The sequence below is a fragment of the Amphiprion ocellaris genome, chromosome 20, assembly GCF_022539595.1.
Source record: "Amphiprion ocellaris isolate individual 3 ecotype Okinawa chromosome 20, ASM2253959v1, whole genome shotgun sequence".
NCBI classification, from domain to species: Eukaryota; Metazoa; Chordata; class Actinopteri; family Pomacentridae; genus Amphiprion; species Amphiprion ocellaris.
This window is the reverse complement of record NC_072785.1, coordinates 3644332-3665662: the sequence shown is the minus strand read 5'-3', so window position 1 is coordinate 3665662 and position 21331 is coordinate 3644332. Positions and strand designations below refer to the sequence as shown.

Here is a 21331-nt window from a genome sequence, read left to right as displayed (position 1 = left end):
GGTGCATTCATGATATTTTTGCAAAATAGCTAGTGCTCTTAATTCTGTAATGACAGGTTGAAGGTTCGTGGATGATTTCAGTGTGGAGCACAGTCATTCTTTATTACTGCTACTGTTGGTAGTTTTATCATTTTTTGGTGTCACATTATTCTAGTTTAACCTTGTGTTGAGGCTTTGTTCACTCTGGAGCCTGTCTGAGGAGTGAGGTATGAACTGGAGGGGGTGTGTCGTGCCGGAAACTGACTCCAAAATAAAGATCACGTGTTGGCAGGAGTTTTTGCTGCTGTAAAGCACCGCCCTCTGGTGGAACAGGGCAGTATGGCAAAAATAACAGCCTCTCCGGACGAAACCATTCGCTTGACAATGCAGTGATGCTGTCACAGATTACCCAAAACATGGCGTAAATATCACTAAACCCTTAATATGTTATGACAAATAAAATCATAGTTGTATCAAGCTCAAATAAAGACTGCCATCCCGCCTGAGGCACATTTGTAATGTTTCTGTGGATTGTTTTGTACCCTGTGTATTGAAGAGGAGTGGTGCGTTCCAATAGTATTGAAGGCAAAGCTGAAAAACGGTTTGTTTTCACCGAGAGGAAGAAACGTCGCTGATCTCCGCCGCCGCAGCACTGATTTAAAAAAAAACGGTTTAACATTTCTTTAATAGCTGGTTGGTGTTTAGACAGCAGGCTTCTTAGCTCGCCATGGCTCTGTGCGGGGGTGTCGGAGCCATGGCTTTGCCCAGCGAGCTTATCGTCCACATATTCTCCTTTCTGTCCGACCGAGACAAGCTCCGGGCCTCGGCCGTGTGCTCTCGGTGGAGGGAGTGTCTCTTCTACCCCGCGCTGTGGACCGAGCTCAAACTGCGGATTGGTGGTGGTTGTAACGGCAGCGGGCCCAGCTCCGACGAGACACCGAAGCTGGAGTTCCTCATGCGGAAGTTTGGCTCTTTCGTGCGGGAGCTCCAGCTGGAACTCGCTCCGGTGGAGGGCAACCTGAGCCCCCTGAACAACGACCCGTCGTCCGCCAGGATGGACCAGCCTCCGGGACCCGACGACGACCCGCAACTCTGGGAGCAAAGAAGGGACGCCACGGCCACCTACTTGGACCAGGTGTTGTGTGTGTTCACCAGCATCCGAAACAATAGGTAACGTTAAAAAATAGCCCAACAATGCATTTTCGAGTGTTGGTTTTTATTTAGTTTTTAAGAATTGTCAGGAGGCATCGTCCCGTTGTTTAAATTTTACGACGTTTGTTGCGTCGCAGCGAACGAGCTGCTAGCTAGCTTAGTTAGCTATAAACAAACCCTGGCATTAGGAGTTACGTAATCGTGACATGTCTTTGCGGTGGAGCTAGCAGCCAACGTTATGCATCCGAAGACTGTGTTCATTTAATAGTACGCCACTGCTCACTTTCACATCTGCAGCCATCACACAGCGACGTACGGAGGATGCATGCTTCGGTTAAAGTCAAACGCTCGTCTGCGTTTCTTTTGTTGCAGGTCCTATTTTCCATGTTACACTGGTCTCTCCATACCAACACAATGCAGCACTGGTGATGGCTAGAGAAGGCTTTGTTGGCCGTGACTTGCTGATATCAGCACTGACACACACATATACAGTGTACGTGTAGATATATTTAGCCCTGGTGTTCTGTTGCATACTCTAGGACATAAACACCCATGTGCAACATACATAAAATATGACCACTGGATGATTTCTGCTGTGGAAGTTAGTTTTCTGATAAAACTTTCCTCTGGATGTTACACACCGCTGTTACATTCTCCTACATTCTCCATTATTCTCTGCAGTGCTTTGTAGCATTGAAATAGCTCTCATCCAAAGCTGCGCACTTCATGTCTTAGTTCTGCTGAGGGGATTAAAACCTTTTTTTTTGTCTTTGCATTTCTATTTATGAATCAACTACAAATGTAGCCTGTGTCCCAGCTCCATACAACACACTGGTTGTTATATGGGTTTAAAATGTTACAAAACTGGGCAAATCCACATGCCTTTGACGATACTGAATTTGCGTAAGTTTGCATGTGGACAGCATTATTCCACCAGACAGAGATGGAGAGTTACTAACCACTGACTCTTTCACTATTGCATGGTTATGACAGCGCTTCAGAAATATCTCGGATTAAAAAAATAATAATAATGTAAGAATCAAATCAAGGGAAAGCTTTTCTACTCAGATATTGGAATTAAGGTTGTGTCACACTGGTACATGAACTGTATAATTTCCTGTCAGTACAAGACAAAGTGCATACTGTTTAGTTTTCTTACTACAGTATGTTCTTGTTTAGTGAGTCTGCCATGAATATCAGTTAACCACTGAACAAGACAAATCATTTGACAGTTGCCATGTCTAACTTCAGCTGTCATGTTATCAGATCATGCAAATTTAGTTTCTGAGTTAATACAGGCACCCAAAACAATGAGAACTGACAACTCAGTGCTCCTTTCTCTGGGCCCTAAGTAGTTTCACATAGACTGTGAAGTAGGAAGTGGGTGCGCTGTACACAATGGCTTGTTGGTAGGCTTATGTGATGTGTTGCACACGTGTGGTTGCTGATCATTTCCTATCACATACATTGGTTAACATCCAAACATCACTGTCAAAGATAGGAGTTTTCAAAGCTGTGTCACTGTTTCTCCAGTTCTTGGTATTGTTCTGATTTCTTTCCAACTCCTGATGAAATTAGGACTGAAACGATTCCTCGAGTTATTCCAGTGATTTCATTACTGAAATTCCTTGAGGCAAAATTCTCTGGATCGAGGTTTCGTTTAATCTTCTACATACTAGACCCCAGGTCACTAACTGGCAGACTGTGGCCCAAGTGTGAACCCAGATTTCATCCGATTTTAAACTTGACACTTGGCGCAGCTTTTCTAGTGTTTGCAGTGTGTATCAGATCAGAGGTCTGAACTACAAAGGCAGTTTGACAAAGTCAGACTTTCTTTGTGTGAGTCGGCTCGACAAAAACTAAAACCTCAGAGTTAACGGGTATGAAGGAGGTTTTCAACTGTCTTTGTAAACTCAGACTTTCTGCTTCAAACTCGTCACACAAACAGGAGGTTTAACAATCATTTGACTCCAATCAGTTTTCTGCACAAAATGAACCGATCATGAACAGGTTGTTTTAATGGAGAACAATAAGGAACATAAAAATTTATGATGGCTGCGACTAGGAATTATATAAGACAGGAATGCTGGTAGAAAACCGTTAAACGCATGCAATGCAGCTGATTATTGATATCAGACAGCTGCACAATAAAACTATCAAACTTCATATATTCAAACATCATATTGTATTAAAGTACATGTCGGTCTGATACTGTCTCAGAATGAAGGAAATCACTTTAATTTGAACCAAATCAAAGTGAAACTAGAGTTACTCATTGAATATTCTCTGTAATCAAAACTAATAAGCTGATCAGTTTTCTTATTTGTGTTCAGCTGCAGTACCAGCAGTTTAAACTGACCAAACAAAAAAACAGATTTATGTGATTTCTGCATCACCAATTAAATACATGTAGGGTTCCCATGGCTTTGAGTTTTAGTTGAATACACCTGTACTATACTATATATGTACAATGCCCCTGTACTATACTATATATGTATAATACCCCTGTACTAGACTACGTATGTACAATACCCCTGTGCTATACTATATATGAACAATACACCGCAGATGTCCGCCTGTGTTCCACCAGGACGGTTCTTTCTGTTGCACAGCATGCTTACTTCGGTTGTTGATGCTGTATTGCACATGCCAAGCACAGATTCTGATTACCCGATTAATTGACAGAATGATCGATAGAATCCTCGATTACTAAAATAACCGATAGCTGCAGCCCTAAATAAAATGCATAAATATAAGATTGCATTACTCTAGTTGCTATTGCAGCCACCTTTCTATCTATACTCGCTAGTTAACATTCTGCTCACTGCACTGCTTGTCAGTATTGGTTCTAAATATCAGTTATCAGTCTCCTTGATTACCATGAATTGATATCAGTTCTAGTTAAAACAAAAACACCAGTCAACCTCTATTCTAATGAGACCTAGACAGCCTGTTTGAATAAAGGTAACTGGGTTCGCCGTGACCTCCGTGCTTACCTTGACTGCATCAACTTTGAAAGCATCAACATTTGGCATATAGTCTGCTGCTTGATCTTTGCCAATCTATTTTGGGTATCAGGATATAAAGGGCTCTAGACAGCAGTTCAGCAAAGTACAGGGCAGCTGTAATTCTGTGTATGATAGAAGGCAGCTCAGCAATATACAGAACCACGACTAAATTGGATTGCGCAAAATGGTTGCAATTTGCCTAGTAGGCGAACCACTTTATGGATCACCGTTGGTTTGTCTGTCTGTTAGCAGCATTAATCAAAAATGGACTAACAGATTTGGATAGAATTTTCAGGGAAGGTCAGAAATGACACAAGGACCAAGTGATTAGATTTTGGCAGTGATGCATCTTATAGTCTGGATTCACAAATTTTATCCAAATTCCAGCCGTCGGAAAGGGTACGACTGAGCAGCCTTGACGGCGTACTGCACTCTCAGTGCTTTTCTAGTGTTTAGCTTGGATTGCTGCTGTCGCTTCTGTTAAAATTCCATATTATCCCTAATACGCAATGTAGTGTAAAATCCCGTTACTGTAATAATAACTTAAACAGATGTTGACGGTGCTCATTTACATGTTGTAAGGATAGGAACAATGACAAAGTTATAATTCGGGTGATTTGAAAATGACTGCCACATCACATTGATGTTTTCTCATATCACAATGTGTTGATACTGTAGATCTGTCTAATGTTTGTTTATTTTCTCACATTTTCTCTCACTCTAGAAACCTGCAGAAGTTGAGTCTGTATGGAGACACCTTTATCCTCCAACAAGAGGGACTATTAGACAGCTCTAACCTGCTCCAGATTCACCAGGGGGACAAAAAGATCAATGAGTAAGTCTGAACATGAAAAAACAGCAGAAATAGTTACATTTAGAGATTTTTTTTCTCTCCATACAGTTGTCACTTACATGTACAATAGATCTTATATGTTACTGCAGGGTTTTTTAGTCTGAACGGTAATTTTAGTCCAGTGAAGTTCAGTTTTATGTTTATAGTGCCAAGCAGCACTAGCATGCAATAGCTCCATGCACTTCACATGATAGGGTGAAACCATACAAAATTATATAGAAGAACCCCAGCAAATCCAAATTTTTCTCTGGATTCCCTTTGAGCAAGCACTTGGCAACAGTAGGAGGAAAAGTTGTGCATGTGGGCGTAAATGAGTATTATTTACCAAATGGCACTGTTGGCTCTCTTCTTGAATTGGAGACAATGTGATGTTTGGTGTTTCAGAGTGGTAATTAATTAAGAAAAGGCCGTTTGTCATTATCCAGTTAGAGGGCACACAACACTACGCACTTACCGAGTGTTCCTGGCTTTCTGCCAACAAACTGTAGCTATACCCACACAAATATGCTTTCATTTTAAAATGAACAACTGTTTCTACATTTACACATAGCATTCAGACTACTCCACCATTTTAGGGCTTCTAAAATGGAGACTTTTGGAAACGTTTGAAAGCTCCAAGATTGCGTTTTAGTCTGGACAGGCAGAAAGGACTTATGGAGTCCATAACACAGACACTCTCTTCATAGTTTTACCTTAATGTTCACGATGTGTTGCTCCCTGATTCATTACACTCCTATCATGGGACGTTTTTCTGGAAGGAAACGAAGACATGAGCCTTGACTACCAGTGATCAGTTCAATAATGATACACAATTAAAGGCGTTGCTGCATTTGTTGTCTGTGCCAGTAGCTGGTGTGTGGTTCAGGAAGTCTCTGCTCTTTCTTTTTACCACTGCTGCTCTTCGTCCGTAAATTTTCTACAGCTAAGCAACCAAACCCCTGCCTCGTGCTTACAGCAGCACCTGTATGCCCAGTGTTCGTTAGAAGTCATGTGATTTGCATTCTCTGGTGTATTGCTACGCTTAGAGATTATTTCTGAAACTGAGCTAAAGCACTTGTCTGGATAGAGGTTGCTTTTGTTCTAAAATGAAAATGTATTTGTGCGGATGTTGCCTGTATATGGTCCAGTTTAGCCTAGACTGCCAAGATGCAGACTGTGTGGACCACAGCCTCTGCAGAGGGGTTATTGGTAAGAGACTAAGAGCTGTGAACGATGATGTCATGGCTTATAAATAATCCAGTACAACAACTTCTGCCAACACGCTAATTAGCAGCTATTGGCCCTGAGAGAATATTGCGAAAGTCTGATCAGATTTGAAGATATGTTCGTGGCAGAAACCCATAATCATCAGGCTTGTCTGAACGTAGATTTGAATGTTTTGTTTAGAATAATGCTTCTCACATAATGGACTTAATATGTTCCCTTATTTATGTGTCAAGAGTTCCAACTTCAGTACAAACTTACACATAATGGACTACTGGCTTTTTCAAAAGGGTGAACAGGTCATTGCTAGTTTAGACGGTCTTCCATTTATCTACCATAGTACCAAAGCTCTTACAGGCACTTGGTAAGCCTCGTGTTAATGGGCATGGGCAGTTGGTTTGGACAAGCAAGACCAAGTCAGTATCTAAAAGAATGACGAGAGATTGTCAAAGGCCACAGAGAAATATAAAGTGAATGTGTGGAATCAGTGCTCAAATCTGATTAAATTAATAAAAAATCCCCCCCCCCCAAAAAAACTTGCAAGAAGTTTGACCCCAAAGTGAGGTTTTCTCTGTAGGATGTACTTTTATTACTACACTCACCCAGTCTCAGGACACTGTGCTTGCGTCATCAGAACAACTGGCTGGATGTTTTCTGGTTCTGAGGACGCTTGATTTTTTTGGAGGGATGACTGGGTGATGCATCATACAAATGCCATCTTTAACATTATGAAGTTCCTACATAGATTGCTATTAGTGACAAGTCTCTGATAGTACTTCTCAATCATCACAACTGCTGTGGGTTTATTTTGCAGCTCAGCCATAGTGAGGTGGGTGGTAGTACATGAAAATAAGATGTCAGTGCATACCGTCTGTACTGAATGTGCTATTTATTGTGGAGCAGGTTTGCTGGATGTGGAGGAAGCAAAGTTAGATTTTTAGGAGCTTTAAATTAACTATATAATATTAAATGCGTTGTACTGAAATATAAGTTGCCAAGTGTAGTGTTTATGTTGAAGAAATCAGTAATAGGGTTAAGCGTAAACACATTTTCTCAATACACGTCTTTAATAATAAATAAATATCCAAATCCTGTTTTTCTTTCTTTACTCCTACAGTTCAGGCCCAGGATTAGGTTAGTTTTAAGTTTGAATAGGCATGAATGGCTTTCAGAGCGTCTTGCATTTAATTTAAAGGTAGCTGTAAATTGCCTCTGAAAAAATTACTTACCTGGGAATTGAGATCACAAAATCTTACAAGTCTTTGTATGAAGCTAACTTTGTAAAAATATTAGAAGCGTTTAAAAATAAGGTGGAATTTTGGAAGTCACTCCCACTCTCCTTAATTGGTAGAGTGAACGCTATTAAAATGGTTTGTCTCCCCCAACTCCTATATCTATTTCAAAACATTCCGATATATCTTACATCGTCTTTTTTCAAAAGATTAGATTCAATATTTCTCCCTTTTATTTGGAATTATAAGAGTCACAGAATAAAAAAGAAGTACCTTTGCAAAACAAAAAAATTAGGTGGATTGGCCCTGCCGGAATTTAAATACTATTATCTTGCAACTAATATACAATACATTGCTCACTGGTTAGATGACACTGCTATAGTGGGAAGCTGGCTGGAAATAGAGCGAGAAGACTGTCTACCTTATGCTCTAGGTGCTATTGTACTCTCCCCTGTTTCCCTCAAGAATTCTTATTATGATTACAATCCTGTTATCCATAATACAGTCCGAGTTTGGAGACAAACAGTCAAAGAATTTAAGTTAAAAGCTTTCTCTTTTGCAACCCCTATTGCTGCTAATCCATCCTTCACACCTTCAGTCATTGATGGAACTTTTGACCGGTGGAAAGAAATGGGATTACAAAATGTGGGGCACTTGTATGCCCAAGGTAAATTTGTCTCATTTCAGCAACTTAAGGAAAAATACAATTTAGAAACCAAAGACTTTTTCAGGTATCTGCAAATCAGGAATTATGTAAGATCCCATATTCAGTCCTTTGAAACAGCAACCCCGGACAGAATAGATCAATGTCTGATGGATTGTATCACAGGGAACAACACTGTTTCATTCATTTATGACACATTACTTTCACTCTCAGTAATTGATGTGGGTAACATCAAATCTGCATGGGAAAAGGAATTAGGAGTAGAAATCAATGACAATATTTGGACTAAAGGCCTATGTTATGTTCATTTGTGTTCAATAAATGCATGACATTGTTTAATTCAATTTAAAATATTGCATAGGTTACACTTTTCCAAAACACGTTTACATAAAATATTTCCTGATGTATCACCAATTTGTGACAAATGTGAATGTGAAGAAGCAAATCTACTTCATAGTTTTGTAATGTGTAACAAGTTGCAGAGTTTTTGGACTTCTTTGTTTATGTTTTTCTCACGTCTTTTTAAGGTAAAAATAGAACCTGACCCTGTCTGGATTATTATTGGACTTTCAGAACAGTCTATAAAACTTAACAGCCTCCAAAACCAACTCATGTCATATTGTCTCATGGCTGCAAAGAGACTGATCCTTCTATTATGGAAAGGAAAAGAGGTTCCCTCATTAAAAGCTTGGATATCTGTAATGACCGACACTCTTCATCTAGAAAGGATTCGTTACTATATCAATGACAAACTGGAAGACTTTGAACAAATGTGGAAGCCATTTGCTTTGTTTCTGGAAAATATGGATCAATAATTTAATCGAACAGATGGATAGCACATAGTGGGTGGGAATGGGTAAGGGTATTTTTATTTTTGTATCTGTGTTTCTTTTTGTTTATCTTTAAATGTGTATATATTTTATTTTTTTTTTTTTTTGTGTAGTTTTAATTTTGTTTACGTGGCTTGTCTTTTTTTTAAAAAAATGTTAAAAATGAAGCAATAATGGTTTTACTGATTAAGCTGCTTAACAAAGAGGCTTCTAATAAAAACATTTGAAACATCAACAATTTAAAGGTAGCTGTAATCAATCTGGTCGTGAAGTGAAAGTAATTCTCAAGCTTTGTTTTCATCGCTCGTCCTCTCTGCAGGATCCAGCAGTTGTTCATGGAGTTGCTGTCTAACAGCAGGCAGCTGCAGTGGTTGTCCTGTAGCTTCATGCTGGGCCTTGTAACTCCCTGTTCCTTAACCTGCCTATCAAATCCTTCAGCTGAGACTCTGCAGCACCTCAGTTTACTGGACCACCAGCTAGGCATGTATTTCTATCCAACTTCACATGCTCTGTACACACTACATGACTGCATAGCATCTTCCACATTTAGGAAGAACAGCAGGGCTGACAGTGTATATTAAGTTTGTTCAACTGTGAATCTTCCTCAGGTCCCCTCATCTCACCATCAGAGCTAGATCGTCTCTCTAACCTTCACTCTCTGGCTCTGGATTTTTCTGACTTGACATCTGAGCTTTGCGGTTTGCTGGCATCTCCTCGCCGAACTCCACTGCATCGTTTGTCTCTGCTGCTCAATGGTGCCGCCCTGGAGTTCAAACCATTGGAAGGGACAGCTACAGAGGATGACTGGAAGGCACTGGTAATACAGCAGTCTGTGATCCTAGTTGTAGGACTTTTTTGTTTTTGTGTTTACACTGGAACGTTTGCATATACCACTAATCAACGGTGACATATCAGTAAGTCTAAACATGTACATCAGTCAAATGTACCTGATCCTCTGCAGGTTCGTGTGAGTGCCAACCTGCGAGTCTACATCATGGCCCTGGAGGTCGACAGTTCTGAGCTCCTCAGGGTCCTAAAGCCTAGCCTTCCCCTGGAGCGCCTTCACCTCGACAGTTACAGCACGCTGGTGACCGACGCCACATTGGAGCTCATATCTCAGCAGTACAACAAAACGCTGACTCACTTTCTTCTCCTGAGGGATGGCCCCGACTTCTCTGACCTCAGCGTCAATCGCAACGAAGACCCATTGGTCCTCTTGGCATGGAGATGTACTCAGCTGGCTGTGCTGGTGATACATGGTGAGTTGGAGCTGCTTGTATCTGAGCTGGTACTATCTAATGGTGGTATATTCAGGTAAATCAAGTGGTTGTATATAAAATGGTCCAGGCTTATTTGAAGTGATGTAAATGGGCAAATGGCCACTTTACAAAATGGATTTTCACAGCATTTTTATCACTGTCACTTACATGAGAGCAGACAGCAAGCTGTAAACACTATTGTGACTCGACAGAGCTCAGGGAGGCTGTTCTCTGTATGTACATCACTATATGTGATTCCTTTCACATTATGCACAGTTATTCATCCATTGTTAACCTAAAAATATTGGCTCGAGCAGCTTTAACACTTAACATCTGTGCAGTTTCCTATGTGGTAAACAGTTTAGAATACAGAGAGACTTGTTTAGTGTACGTGTCAGTAGCATGTTTTAAACTACTCCCGAGCTTATTGCTCTAGACATATAGTAATTACCTCTTTTTGTGCAAGCCTCCTCTGTTTTTCAGGGCAACAATGTGAGATGAGCAACAGAGGAATTCATTGAAAGGAGCTTAATTAATGTTATTTATTTACTGCCATGCCTGTTTTGTGTGGTTTGTGTTGTATGTAATCCCCTGTCCTTAATTTCTGCAAGATTAGTCCAACCCCTCTGAACTCATCTCCTTCATTGTAGGTTACACTGTGTGGTCCCATAACTTGGTGGCCATCTCTCGTCTGCGAGGTTCCAGTCTTCGTGTCCTGACTGTCTCCGAGGAGAGCATCGACTTCGACCCAGACCAGTCGGTGTACATGGAGGGTGATCCTGTCCATAACCTGGTTAAGGAGGTTTCTCTGGGCCTTGGCCGTGTGTGGCACCCTTGCCTGGATTCCAGCCTGGTCTTGTCTGAACCCACCCAGCACTTCCACCGCGAGCTGCACACCTTCAGCATGGGCATGTAGGCAAGGGATTGCAAGCTGAACGCATAGCAGCCTAAACTGTGTCAAGACCAGGCCAGACCCCCCAAGTTCAGGTCAACTCAGACCTCTTAACCAGGCCAAAAGCAGACCAAAGTGAGAAATCTTAAAACAATCTATAAATTACATTTATGTGAACTTATGTGACCTGATTGTCTTTAATTATATTTAGTTTTTTTTCTGTTTCTTTCACAGAGGTTTTAGCACACAATCAAGTCCTCCAATTTTCAAATAGATCCCGAGTTTCCTTGCTTTTTCTCTAGATTATCGTGTTAACTTGAAAAACGGATTAAACCTTTGATGCATTAAATGTGTCTTAGAGTTGAGAATGTTCACTTAAAACTGCATTCTATTTAAAATGTGATATTCTTTCAGCTTCGATGTAAATCACACTGAGATCTGACAAATGGCAAGACTAAACACATTTTACTTTGCTGAAGTGGGTCATCATCCTTTCTTCAGACTTCCAGCCTGGCCCAGTCTGGTCTGGTCTTGCCCACAAGTGTTCAGAGCTCTCTTCTTCACCTTAATAACCTCCAGAGCCTATGTATAATGTAACTTTGATTTGTTTCATGTTTTTTCCTTTTTTTTTTCTTTTTGTTTGACTGTTTTCCATCTCTCCCTGCTCTGTGTATAATCTTGTTTTTCCAGCGTGGTGGTTCCCTTGCCTGTATAGGCTTTGTGTGTATTTAAATACAGATATATTATCCTGCTCAGCTAGAACAGGACAGGCAGGCGGGTTAAGTGATGGACTGGTGGGATTTAAGATGGGATGCGTGTTGAGACGCAAGCTATTAGCTTTTCTTTTTTCTTTCTTTCTTTTTTTTTCAGATCTTTGCTCTGTGTTGGTCTGTCTGCTCCACTCTACCAAAAGTTGGAGTTTGTAATCTACCCGATCAATGATTTCCTGGGTAACAACCATAGCTGCTTCTCCTGTTGCTCTAAAAGAGCACCTTGTGCACTTGTCCACTAGTTGGAGAGCCTTGCCAGCAGGGTGGGAAATTCCACAGTAAAATGGCTGACTGTGGCTTGTGCTAATCAATGGTAATGCAGTTTTCAGCAACAGTCATGTCAGCGCCATGACCCAGATGTGGCATTTCAAAGCCAAATGGTTTTATTTTTGGGTTTTGAGCACCAATGGAGTTATGGAGAATATTGTTACATACTTGCCGCCAACAGACTTCCCACCCTGCTTACTTGTTGACTTTTTTTTGGGAAACCTCACGTCAGAAAAGTAAGAAGCCTTTTCTTCCAACTGACACTCAGAGCCAAACTATAAATTTCAGCACATTACAATACAGCACACCCCTACTGTGTTCTGTTTTGAGCTGTAATGAGCTGGTGGTAAATCTTTGCATCTTTTTCTATATTCAGGATGAATATATCTGCCTTTCTGATAAGCATCACTGGTTCCAGAGCCCTTTTGTATTAAACTGGTTGCTTCTGTGATTTGGTATCCCGATGATAATGCTTATTACTTGCTAAAATGAAGGCATCAAAGGGGAACTTTGACATAGGGTGAAAGAAAAGAGCCAAATGTGCACCGTGATATGAAAGGGCTCTGAGATCAAAGACTTCTTCAGATAGTCCTGCAATATTCTAGAGACAAAAGGAGGTTTTATTCCATTATGCCATAAATAACTGTGTTTTGAGAAATCTCTTTGTAACTGCTTCCAAATTCTTGGTGAGGCCATGCTAAAACAACAGCAGTATTCTTTAGGTGCAGCTTCCTTAGGTGGCAAATACCAAACCCAGGTTTTGCAGACATGCCAGCAGTACTGTAAGTAGGAACCAGTTTTTCTCAGTAGCACAGGTCTTGTTTTATGAGTCGAACATCTCTTGATTACGAACAGGGAAAAGAAAAGGATGCACTGAATGTAATTAACTCGCATTTCTTATTCTGTTGGCCAGTCAGTCAGCTTTTTTGTTCTACATCGAAGGCTTACTGTATAGCTATATTTGCCGCAGAAATTTGGCAAATGCAAATCTTGCCAGGACAACTGAATAACTGAGTTCGAACATTGTAGGTTCCACTGACAGCTGAGACTACTTTTTGTTTTCTTTATTTTTCGGGGGAGCAATGGCGCCTACAGCACAACAAGGTTTCGGGTCACGAGGCTCTTTTCTGTGACGAAAAGTTCTTCTTTGTCAGTCTCAGGTAGGTTTTTAACATCACTATGACCAAGACAGTGGTGGTGATGATGTTGTGTGGGATGTGCGAAACAATCAGTAAATGTGAGAAGTATTTTTTACATTTTTTTTTTCTTCCTCTTGAGTCACAGTTGCCTTGGAAACAGCCCCTTGTTTTCTGAATACAGTTGTTGTTGTTGATGATGATGATGTTTCTCTTGCCATCTGACAAACCCTCGCTACACCTCGGTTGGAGGGTCAGCAAACCTAATCATACATTTGTTTTCAAAGATTAAGGTTGACAAAGACTAAAGAATGGCAAAACCAAGCTGCTCATTGCACGTGTTTTATATCTCCTGTAGATATTGTTGGGGACAGAGAGTGGCCGTGGAGCAGGAGAAAATCTATGTCGTCGATAGGCGACCTGCTGGGCCTAATTAATGTCTGAACGGATGGTAGTCGGTTTTCTGGGGTGAAATGATTTCTGCCTGACACAGTGGATCTTGTCTGGCTTGCTCTTTGACATCCATTCACAAAGGCATGACTTTGATTACATTTCTGTGGGAATGCCTTTGTTCTAATAAATGAAATGAATGTTTTTTTGGGCTCTTTGAAAGTGCTAGTATTCCATGTTCAAGCTCAAGCCAGGCACTATAGACCAAATAGTTTAAGCTCCAGATAAATATGGGTATCATTGGTTGATCATTTGGCCCAGTATGGTTACATGTGAAGCTCTAGTGTTGTTTCTGCTGAGTGGTAATGGGAGCTGTTGTGCACTTGTGTCTTGCTAAGGCATTTCCTGAACTGGACTGGGATTTTGACAGGAAAATCAATGTTAGGTCGGTCCGAATGGTCCTAGGCCAACCAGCTCCTTTCAGAAATGTTACCCAATCAAATGGCTTCAGCTCAGATTTAGTTGTATACAACATGAGTTTGTGGATTTGTGGGACAATGACAGTGCAGACTGTGAAGGTCCATATCAAGGTCTATAGTTTACAAGGTTGATCAGCAATTAGTTTTTTTCCTGATATGGAACCAGCGTCCTACAGTGTGCCAGCACTTCAGAATGATTTGGTCCTAGTGATCGGCCCATGGATACCAAATGTTTGCTCGTCTGTTAAGGGACCTTGATGGTTTAGCCATGATAATCTCTCACGTCCTTGGTTCATATCTCAGGATTCATGCACTTTGGTACCAAGAGTTACTTTTAAAGGCTGTGGCTATATATAGCGCTGTACACTCACATACCGAGAGGGGATAGAAATACCAACATAACACATTCAGACCAAAATATGTTGGTTTTTATCTTATCTTCCTTCTCCCCTCTTCTCCTTTTCCTCTCATTGCTTTTAAGCGCTCATCTTTGTTCCTTTTATGTAAGACATTTAAGCTGTTACAGCTTTGTATTGTGTGTAGATATCAGCTGGGTATGGGGTGGAAAAAAATCACAGTTTTTTAGTTGAATGTAATATCGAACTAGGTAGTTATCTCAGCTAAGCAAGTAGATTTTTACTCACAACTGATTTTAAAATTTACAGGCTCAACTCCCACTTCCTCCTCTGTTTCCTGTCTTCTCAAGTCTCTAGATCTTAGTGGCTCCACAGTAGTTAGATTTTCTTTGGGCAATCCAATGTAGCCATTGTGGCAGTGTTTCTGCCCAGAATAAAAGGAGGGGTTGTGGTTTTTACCAGACATAGCCAGTTCAAGCAGAATATGTTTGATTCTTCTATGATATTCCTTGTCTCACAGTGTATAAAAAATATTCCTCTAGTCACAGAGTTCCCTTGCATACAGATTCAGGAATATTTATGCCATAAAACAACAAAAACAGACCCAAATTTTAGTGAAGGTGTTGTGGAGAGTTCTTGTTTTGTCCACGTAAGGAGAGAAGAGGTGAGACAAAGTTCTGTCCGGTATTACAACACTGACAGGCCAGTTACTACAGATGGGTTTTGACCAATTCTGGGACGACCATGCATAGCATAGCATTTTGAAAACTACCACCAGTGGAAAAACAACCTTTCCCTGATCCCTGTGTGTCATCACCAATAGCTAAATATTGAGCCACCTTGTGCCTGAAAGCCCCTGGAGTCTCACCGCTTTTCAAACCTCAGCTCTCCCCAGTTATTGGCTTTGTGTTAGGTGTTAGTTGTTGCTGTGATTGTTAGTTCACTCTTTAGCGATGTGGTGTGGCAAGCTACAGTGGCGAAGGTTTCACCACTCGTGTTTGAATCTTTCTTGGAGCGTGCCTGTATTTTCTGCGGACGTTTTCATGTGTATCCAGTAGAAATGTGTGAGTAAGATGTGTATGTGAACAAGCTGTCAGCTGTGCAGCTGTCATTCATTTTCTGCATGCGCGCGTGTGTGTGTGTTTGAGTTTGTGTATTTAAGGGGGGCTTGCTCATGTACAGCAGTGCAGTCTTATCACTTCCACTGCAGCAGGAAACAGGAACAGAAATCATTCGTTCTCAGGGTACAATTGGTTTTTCGAAAAGAAGGAGGAGGATGGAAAGTAACAGTAGCTCAGGCCTCTAGCTCAGTCACATGGATACTAGGAGACACTGGACCTGTTCTCCTCCCTTGATGTGTTCTAAGCTGCTAAAGACCACAGTGGAACAACCCAGACACAAGTCTATCTGAAGTGCCGGCGTACACTCACTAATACACACTGGCGGGAGGCTGATCCAGTGTTCTCTTCTCCTCCACACCTTCTCCCCTTACTTTCTGTTCTTTTCCGCCTCTTAGTTTCTTCCACTGACTATGAATACTCTGTTTTTGTGCATCCACACTCTGTCCTTGCTCTACTTTGGTCCATATCGTGCTGGACCTGGTACCATGTCCAACAGTCTCGTCGTGTGGTTGTAGTGAATAGAGACCAAAGCAGCAAAGGTTTGGTCTGTCTTGTGTAAGTGACTGTACCCTGTGTGTAACAACACAGGACTATGTGTTTTGGAGAGCATCACTGGTCATTTACTTCCAACATGTTACTTCATAAGGGTTAGCACCATTGTTGCACAGCTTGTACAATGTGGCCAAATTCTTACCTCTGAATGGCGCTCAGGGTCTACATGTTGCTGCAGCGCCATAGATCAAAGCCAGACTGGTCCGGTGCAGTGCAGTTCTGTAGTGTGACAGAGGCTTGAACAGAAAGGTCTGGAGTTGGACCACTTACCACCATATTCTTCCCTCTTTCTATTTCCTGTCCATCACCTGTTTCACTGTGAGGAGAGAGTGAATGTAAACCTAAAGGCGAGGAGAATGAAGAGTTTGGTTCAATCTTAGAACAGGTCAAGGACTAAACGCTCCCACGGATGCTTCCAGAAGTTACAGATAGCAGCTTCCCAGCCAGGACAATGGCCCGTGTCTCTGATGTGATGTGCTGAATGGCTTGTAGCCAAAGTCAAATTTGATGGGAGGCGTTTAGTCCTGGGCTTTTGTAGCTGTAAAGTGATTTGCTGCTAGAGATCTGCTAGGAACAGGACATTCCACATGGGGGTCGCTCAGGCCGTCTGACTAGCAAACCGTTTACTACATGGCTACAACGTCTGCATGGAAATGAGACTCTATATACAGATATATTCTATTTTTTTTACTTTGGTCTGTTTTTGAAGGGATTGGGGGTGCAGCTAGCACTGATGAGTCACACCAGATCAGCAGCTGGTCTGAGCAGAGTGGAGGTGTGATACCATTTAGAAGTGATTGTTTAGAGTGTGTCGCTCTTTCAAAGGTCAACTGCGTTTCTACTGTGTGTTTCTGCGATGCCATGCTTCAGCATCCTGAGGCCGTTTTGGGGCCTTTTGTGTCCGGTACACAAAAAGTCACAAGTTAAAGCGACTTGCTGTGACTGTTAAATATGAGGACCGAGCACTCTTTGCATGAAATTCATTGTTTTCACACATTGAATCAATTTGGCAGATAAAGGAAATCACAATACAGAAGAAGGATGTTAGTCTGCATATTTAGGGCACACAGGAGCTTGGCCTGGACTTATTTACATACCAAATGCAGACAGTGTTTTACTATGCTATACTGTGTACACACAGAAAGACTGAATGACACACAGCTAGTAGAGCCGTGTTTTTATTGAGGCCTGTCATGACGCTGACAGGTCTGAAGGCTCTGGAGGGGAGGAGGGTGTCAGTTTTTCACGAGACCATTACCAGCAGTTACTGTACATTCACATAGTTGCAGCAAGTTCAATCGGCCCTTTTGACCTTTTCTGCTTTTTTTGTTGTTGTTTTGTTTTTTCGTGCTCTTCTTAAACTATTCCTCAAAGACAGCAGGGCCTGTTGGCCTGATGAGTAATTGAATCCACAGAGCTGGCCTCTAATGCAGTCCATCTGACACAGTTGGCCTTGGCAGCGTATTCAAACCGTTGTGATCGCAGAACTGTAAATATACTGTCTATTTAAGCCCATATACAAAGAGTTTGGTTCGACACTTCTGTGCTAATACTTAATAGCCAATACTAGTACCATTGACAGGGACAGGAGTGTGAGAGTGGGTTATTTTAGTACCAAAGCAGCAGACTGTGTCAAATCTGCATCAGTCTAAACACAGTCTCAGAGCCACAGGCAAACACTCATCAGACATCACTAGTCTCATTTCCACTTTGATCACAGCTCAGACTCGATGCCAGCTCGAGAGTTTGTAATGTTGACTCTCAGGATGTTTGCAATGTTCTGGAAACTAAACTTAAAAATAGCTGTGGAAAAGAGGTAGTAAGATGGTACTGGGTTGAAACTGTCCCTAAAAGACGTGTTTCTGAAGGGATTAACATTAAGACACAGGGTTTCCTCATTACAAAATTCTATTTGTTTTATTTTTTTATCAAAATGCTACAACCATAGACTACTACTAGGACTTGCAAAACTGAAAGAGCTCCCAGAGGGCTGGACTCGTGCAGGAATGTGATAAATCTGATTAAGATCCTGATATGTTTTAGTGGCTTGGAGAAAAACACTGGATGTGCATTGCACTGGTATAAAATCAGTCCTGTGTAATAGATATACATAGATGTGTGTGAGATATACTCAGTGAGGGGAAGGCTCACACACTGCTAGGCCGCTAGCAGTTAGCCACACTGAGAGGAAGTTTGGATTCTCCAGTTTTCAGCCGTAGCTGAGACTAAAACCGTTTATCCAGCCAGTTTCTGATGATGATTTCAGCATGATTGGATACTGAGGGTGTTATCATATACCTGCTAGTCTGTAGTTCTAGAGAAGAAACAACAAAATGGCACTGATAGCATAACCTGTCCACATTCTGTCAGTAGTTCTGGTGCATAGAGGGATTCGCGCAGCGCCTGGCTATATCAAGGAACTGATAGATATTCATGCTCAGTGTCAGCCAACGATCTTCATTTAGATCTCAGCTACTGTGGCTCTGATGTTTCTGGCTGGTAAACAAAGACTTTCTTGTCAAGTCTGGAGAGCCAAACGTCCTAATTAGCCAGGCAGGCAGGCCTACTGCCCAGTCCAGCCTCACAACTATGCAAGAGGAATGCATATAATCCACTCTCTCTTGTTTTTTCTTTTCAGTTTTTATATTTTCTTTATCTCACCGTCACACAGTACAAGTGAAGATGTAAACTAATAAGAACTTGCAATGACAATACTTGGCCTTATGATGATTTATGAAATCTTATCATTTAGTTTTAAGATCTTTTGATTCTGGTCAGCCAGCCCAGCGACAGCAGCGGTGACGGCGGGCTCACTCTTGGTCTCTGTGAGACTGGCTAGACGGCCCCAGTTTTATCGTGGTACGAATGTTGTGCATTTGTTTAAAATCAGGACAGTTTGCAATAACAGCAGTCTTACCAGTGGCCACAAAGGGGCACAAGCAGTGCTGATGGCACCCGGCTGCATCTTTAGAAAACCATAGAGGAAGAAATATAAACTATATAAATAGATATATTAACTCACAGTGCATATTTGTATAGGTATCAACAATGCATTACCGTGGTATACTCTTATGCAACACATGTCCGGGTTCAATTTATGAACGTGAAGTATATTATGAAATCACACAGACTTTGTAAATCAGAAGCTATGTTGTTGTGTGTTTTTTGCAAAAATGGTTTTACCATCCTTAATGTTGAATATTCTGAGCATAATGTTCCTGTGTGATTGTGTTTGTTAAAGTGAGCACACAGCACTGGGTTTTACCTTCTTTCTGTAAGCAGGGAATCAGACGGAGCCCAAAACACAGCTGGACAGACTTCATGTACGATGGAGAACATTTCAAATACATTTGATCATCTTTCAAAAACTTAAAAATTTGATCTGTGCAGAGTTTTGAAATTTAGTGTCTGAATCAGACAAACCAGAGCTTGGTTATTGGTGACTCAGCAACATGGATTAAGACTTGTTAAGACCAAGCAAAGCAGAGTTCCACCTTCAAGAATAAAATAAAGAAGGCGTTTTAATCGAGGGCCTGACGCGCCTTCATCTGAAATCATAAAATTGCAATTTGAAATCTTCTCGGCTGTTTTTGGGACTAGTCTGCAGGGAAAGAGTCCTCTCCAGCGAAGAGGACAGATTTTATCATTGAGAACAGTGTTGATCCATGGTTCTGTTGTGGAGAAAAGGGAGGCGTGTTACAAACCTCCATGTGAAACCTCTTAACTGACAGGCGGCGTACACTTTAGGGGTCAACCTGCTGAATGTTGATTTGAATTAATGTTGAATGAATGCTTCTCTTCTTTTAGTCAGTGAATAAAAATATTAAAAAGCCACTTACTTCCATTGTGTCTTACTGCTTTTTTTATTGGCTGTTTACTATATGTTGGTTTGAGGAAGCACAGATCATATTCCTAACGTTATTATTAGAGCCAAGATGGATGGATTTGTTTTTAGACTCCACAGTCTCCAGTAATGAAGCCAAACCATTCCACAGTCTACTGGAGATCAACGAGAAGCAAAATGATCATGCAAAGGATTCCAACTTTGCTGCTTACAGAAACATAAATATCCAAATAGAACTTAGATGACTACATGTTTCAGTACCTCTGCCCATTGTGAAGTGATAAATCTACCAGAAATATAAGAGAATAAGAAGAAGTTTGTGACAGATGAAGACTATTTAACCCATGCAGTAGAAGAAGCTGACCAAAACGGAGCCATCATATGCATTTCTGCTGTTCTCTCTAATCAAGCAGAAGTCTGAGCAGCACATACTTCTTCTACAATCTTTAAACAGGCAGAGAGTGCAGGAGGACCTTTACAGCTCATTAGGAACAGTATACTGGATGTCTCTTCCTCTGCCAGACACCATAAGCTGGTGGATGAAAGTGCAAAGCAAAGACTGCTGGGAGAGAGAGTGGTTCTAATGGACTTTACTGAGCAGGAATGGAATGTGTCAGATTAAGCATATGCATGTTTATTAAATACTCATTTTTTCCTATTAAAAAGATAGTGAAAAAATATACACCACCCTTCTCAATCTCACTGAAATTTCCCTCTGATCAGGCTGGCTTTCATGAAATAAATGTGGTTACATGAGGCATTTTTTTCCAATTATTAGTGGAACATTTGGCAATTTAGTTCCTCTGTAGACGAGCTGGGAGTCTATATGTCTGTATATAGGAGCTCACTGTGCCTGCATATAAAATGTACAATACAAAATGTCTGACTGCCAAACAAACAAGCAACACTTTTTGGCTCCCTCAGCTGGTGTCTTTTTCTGTTTTCCAAGTGTAAGCTGGCTCACCTGACCACATCACAGCCGAGCTTTCAAAGAATAAGCAGAAAATAGTCTGAGCTTCACACTGAATGCCATTTTAGGACTGCAGACAGCCCAAATAAAATGCTGCTGCTTTCTCCTGTGCACCTGCTCAGAATGCTCAGCAGCTGTAGAACAAACGGACCACCTCCTGTGTGTTCAAACGCCTCCATCTGAGGGCGAACAGACGATGAGGAAATTCAACCTCTGTCACTATGGCAACGCCACACTGGGGAATGCTGGGAAAATCGGCTCAAATTGTTGGTTAATGATGAGCAGAGAGAGAGGAGGGGAATGGAGGAGAAAGAGATACTGAGAGGGAGGATGATGGTGTTTACTACCATCCTCTCTACTTCTTTCTTCATATT

At 41.3% G+C, this 21331-nt stretch overlaps 1 protein-coding gene across 1 annotated transcript; it reads left to right on the top strand.

The window, feature by feature from the left end:
• The first annotated feature begins 558 nt into the window (after positions 1–558).
• On the top strand, positions 559–19977 carry LOC111576929 (F-box only protein 33). The gene is made up of 6 exons (XM_023282905.3): positions 559–1149; positions 4864–4974; positions 9241–9401; positions 9530–9738; positions 9883–10180; positions 10831–19977. The coding sequence occupies exons 1-6, from the start codon at positions 707–709 to the stop codon at positions 11094–11096; spliced, it is 1488 nt and encodes a 495-aa protein (XP_023138673.2). The 5' UTR covers positions 559–706; the 3' UTR covers positions 11097–19977.
• Positions 19978–21331: the final 1354 nt, after the last annotated feature.

Excerpts from the sequence above, each read along its gene's own strand:
- LOC111576929 (XM_023282905.3), top strand. The coding sequence starts at position 707 with ATGGCTCTGTGCGGGGGTGTCGGAGCCATGGCTTTGCCCAGCGAGCTT. Across the intron at positions 9,739-9,882 it reads AGGATGACTGGAAGGCACTG|GTTCGTGTGAGTGCCAACCT; the intron begins GTAATACAGCAG and ends GATCCTCTGCAG. Across the intron at positions 10,181-10,830 it reads GGCTGTGCTGGTGATACATG|GTTACACTGTGTGGTCCCAT; the intron begins GTGAGTTGGAGC and ends CCTTCATTGTAG.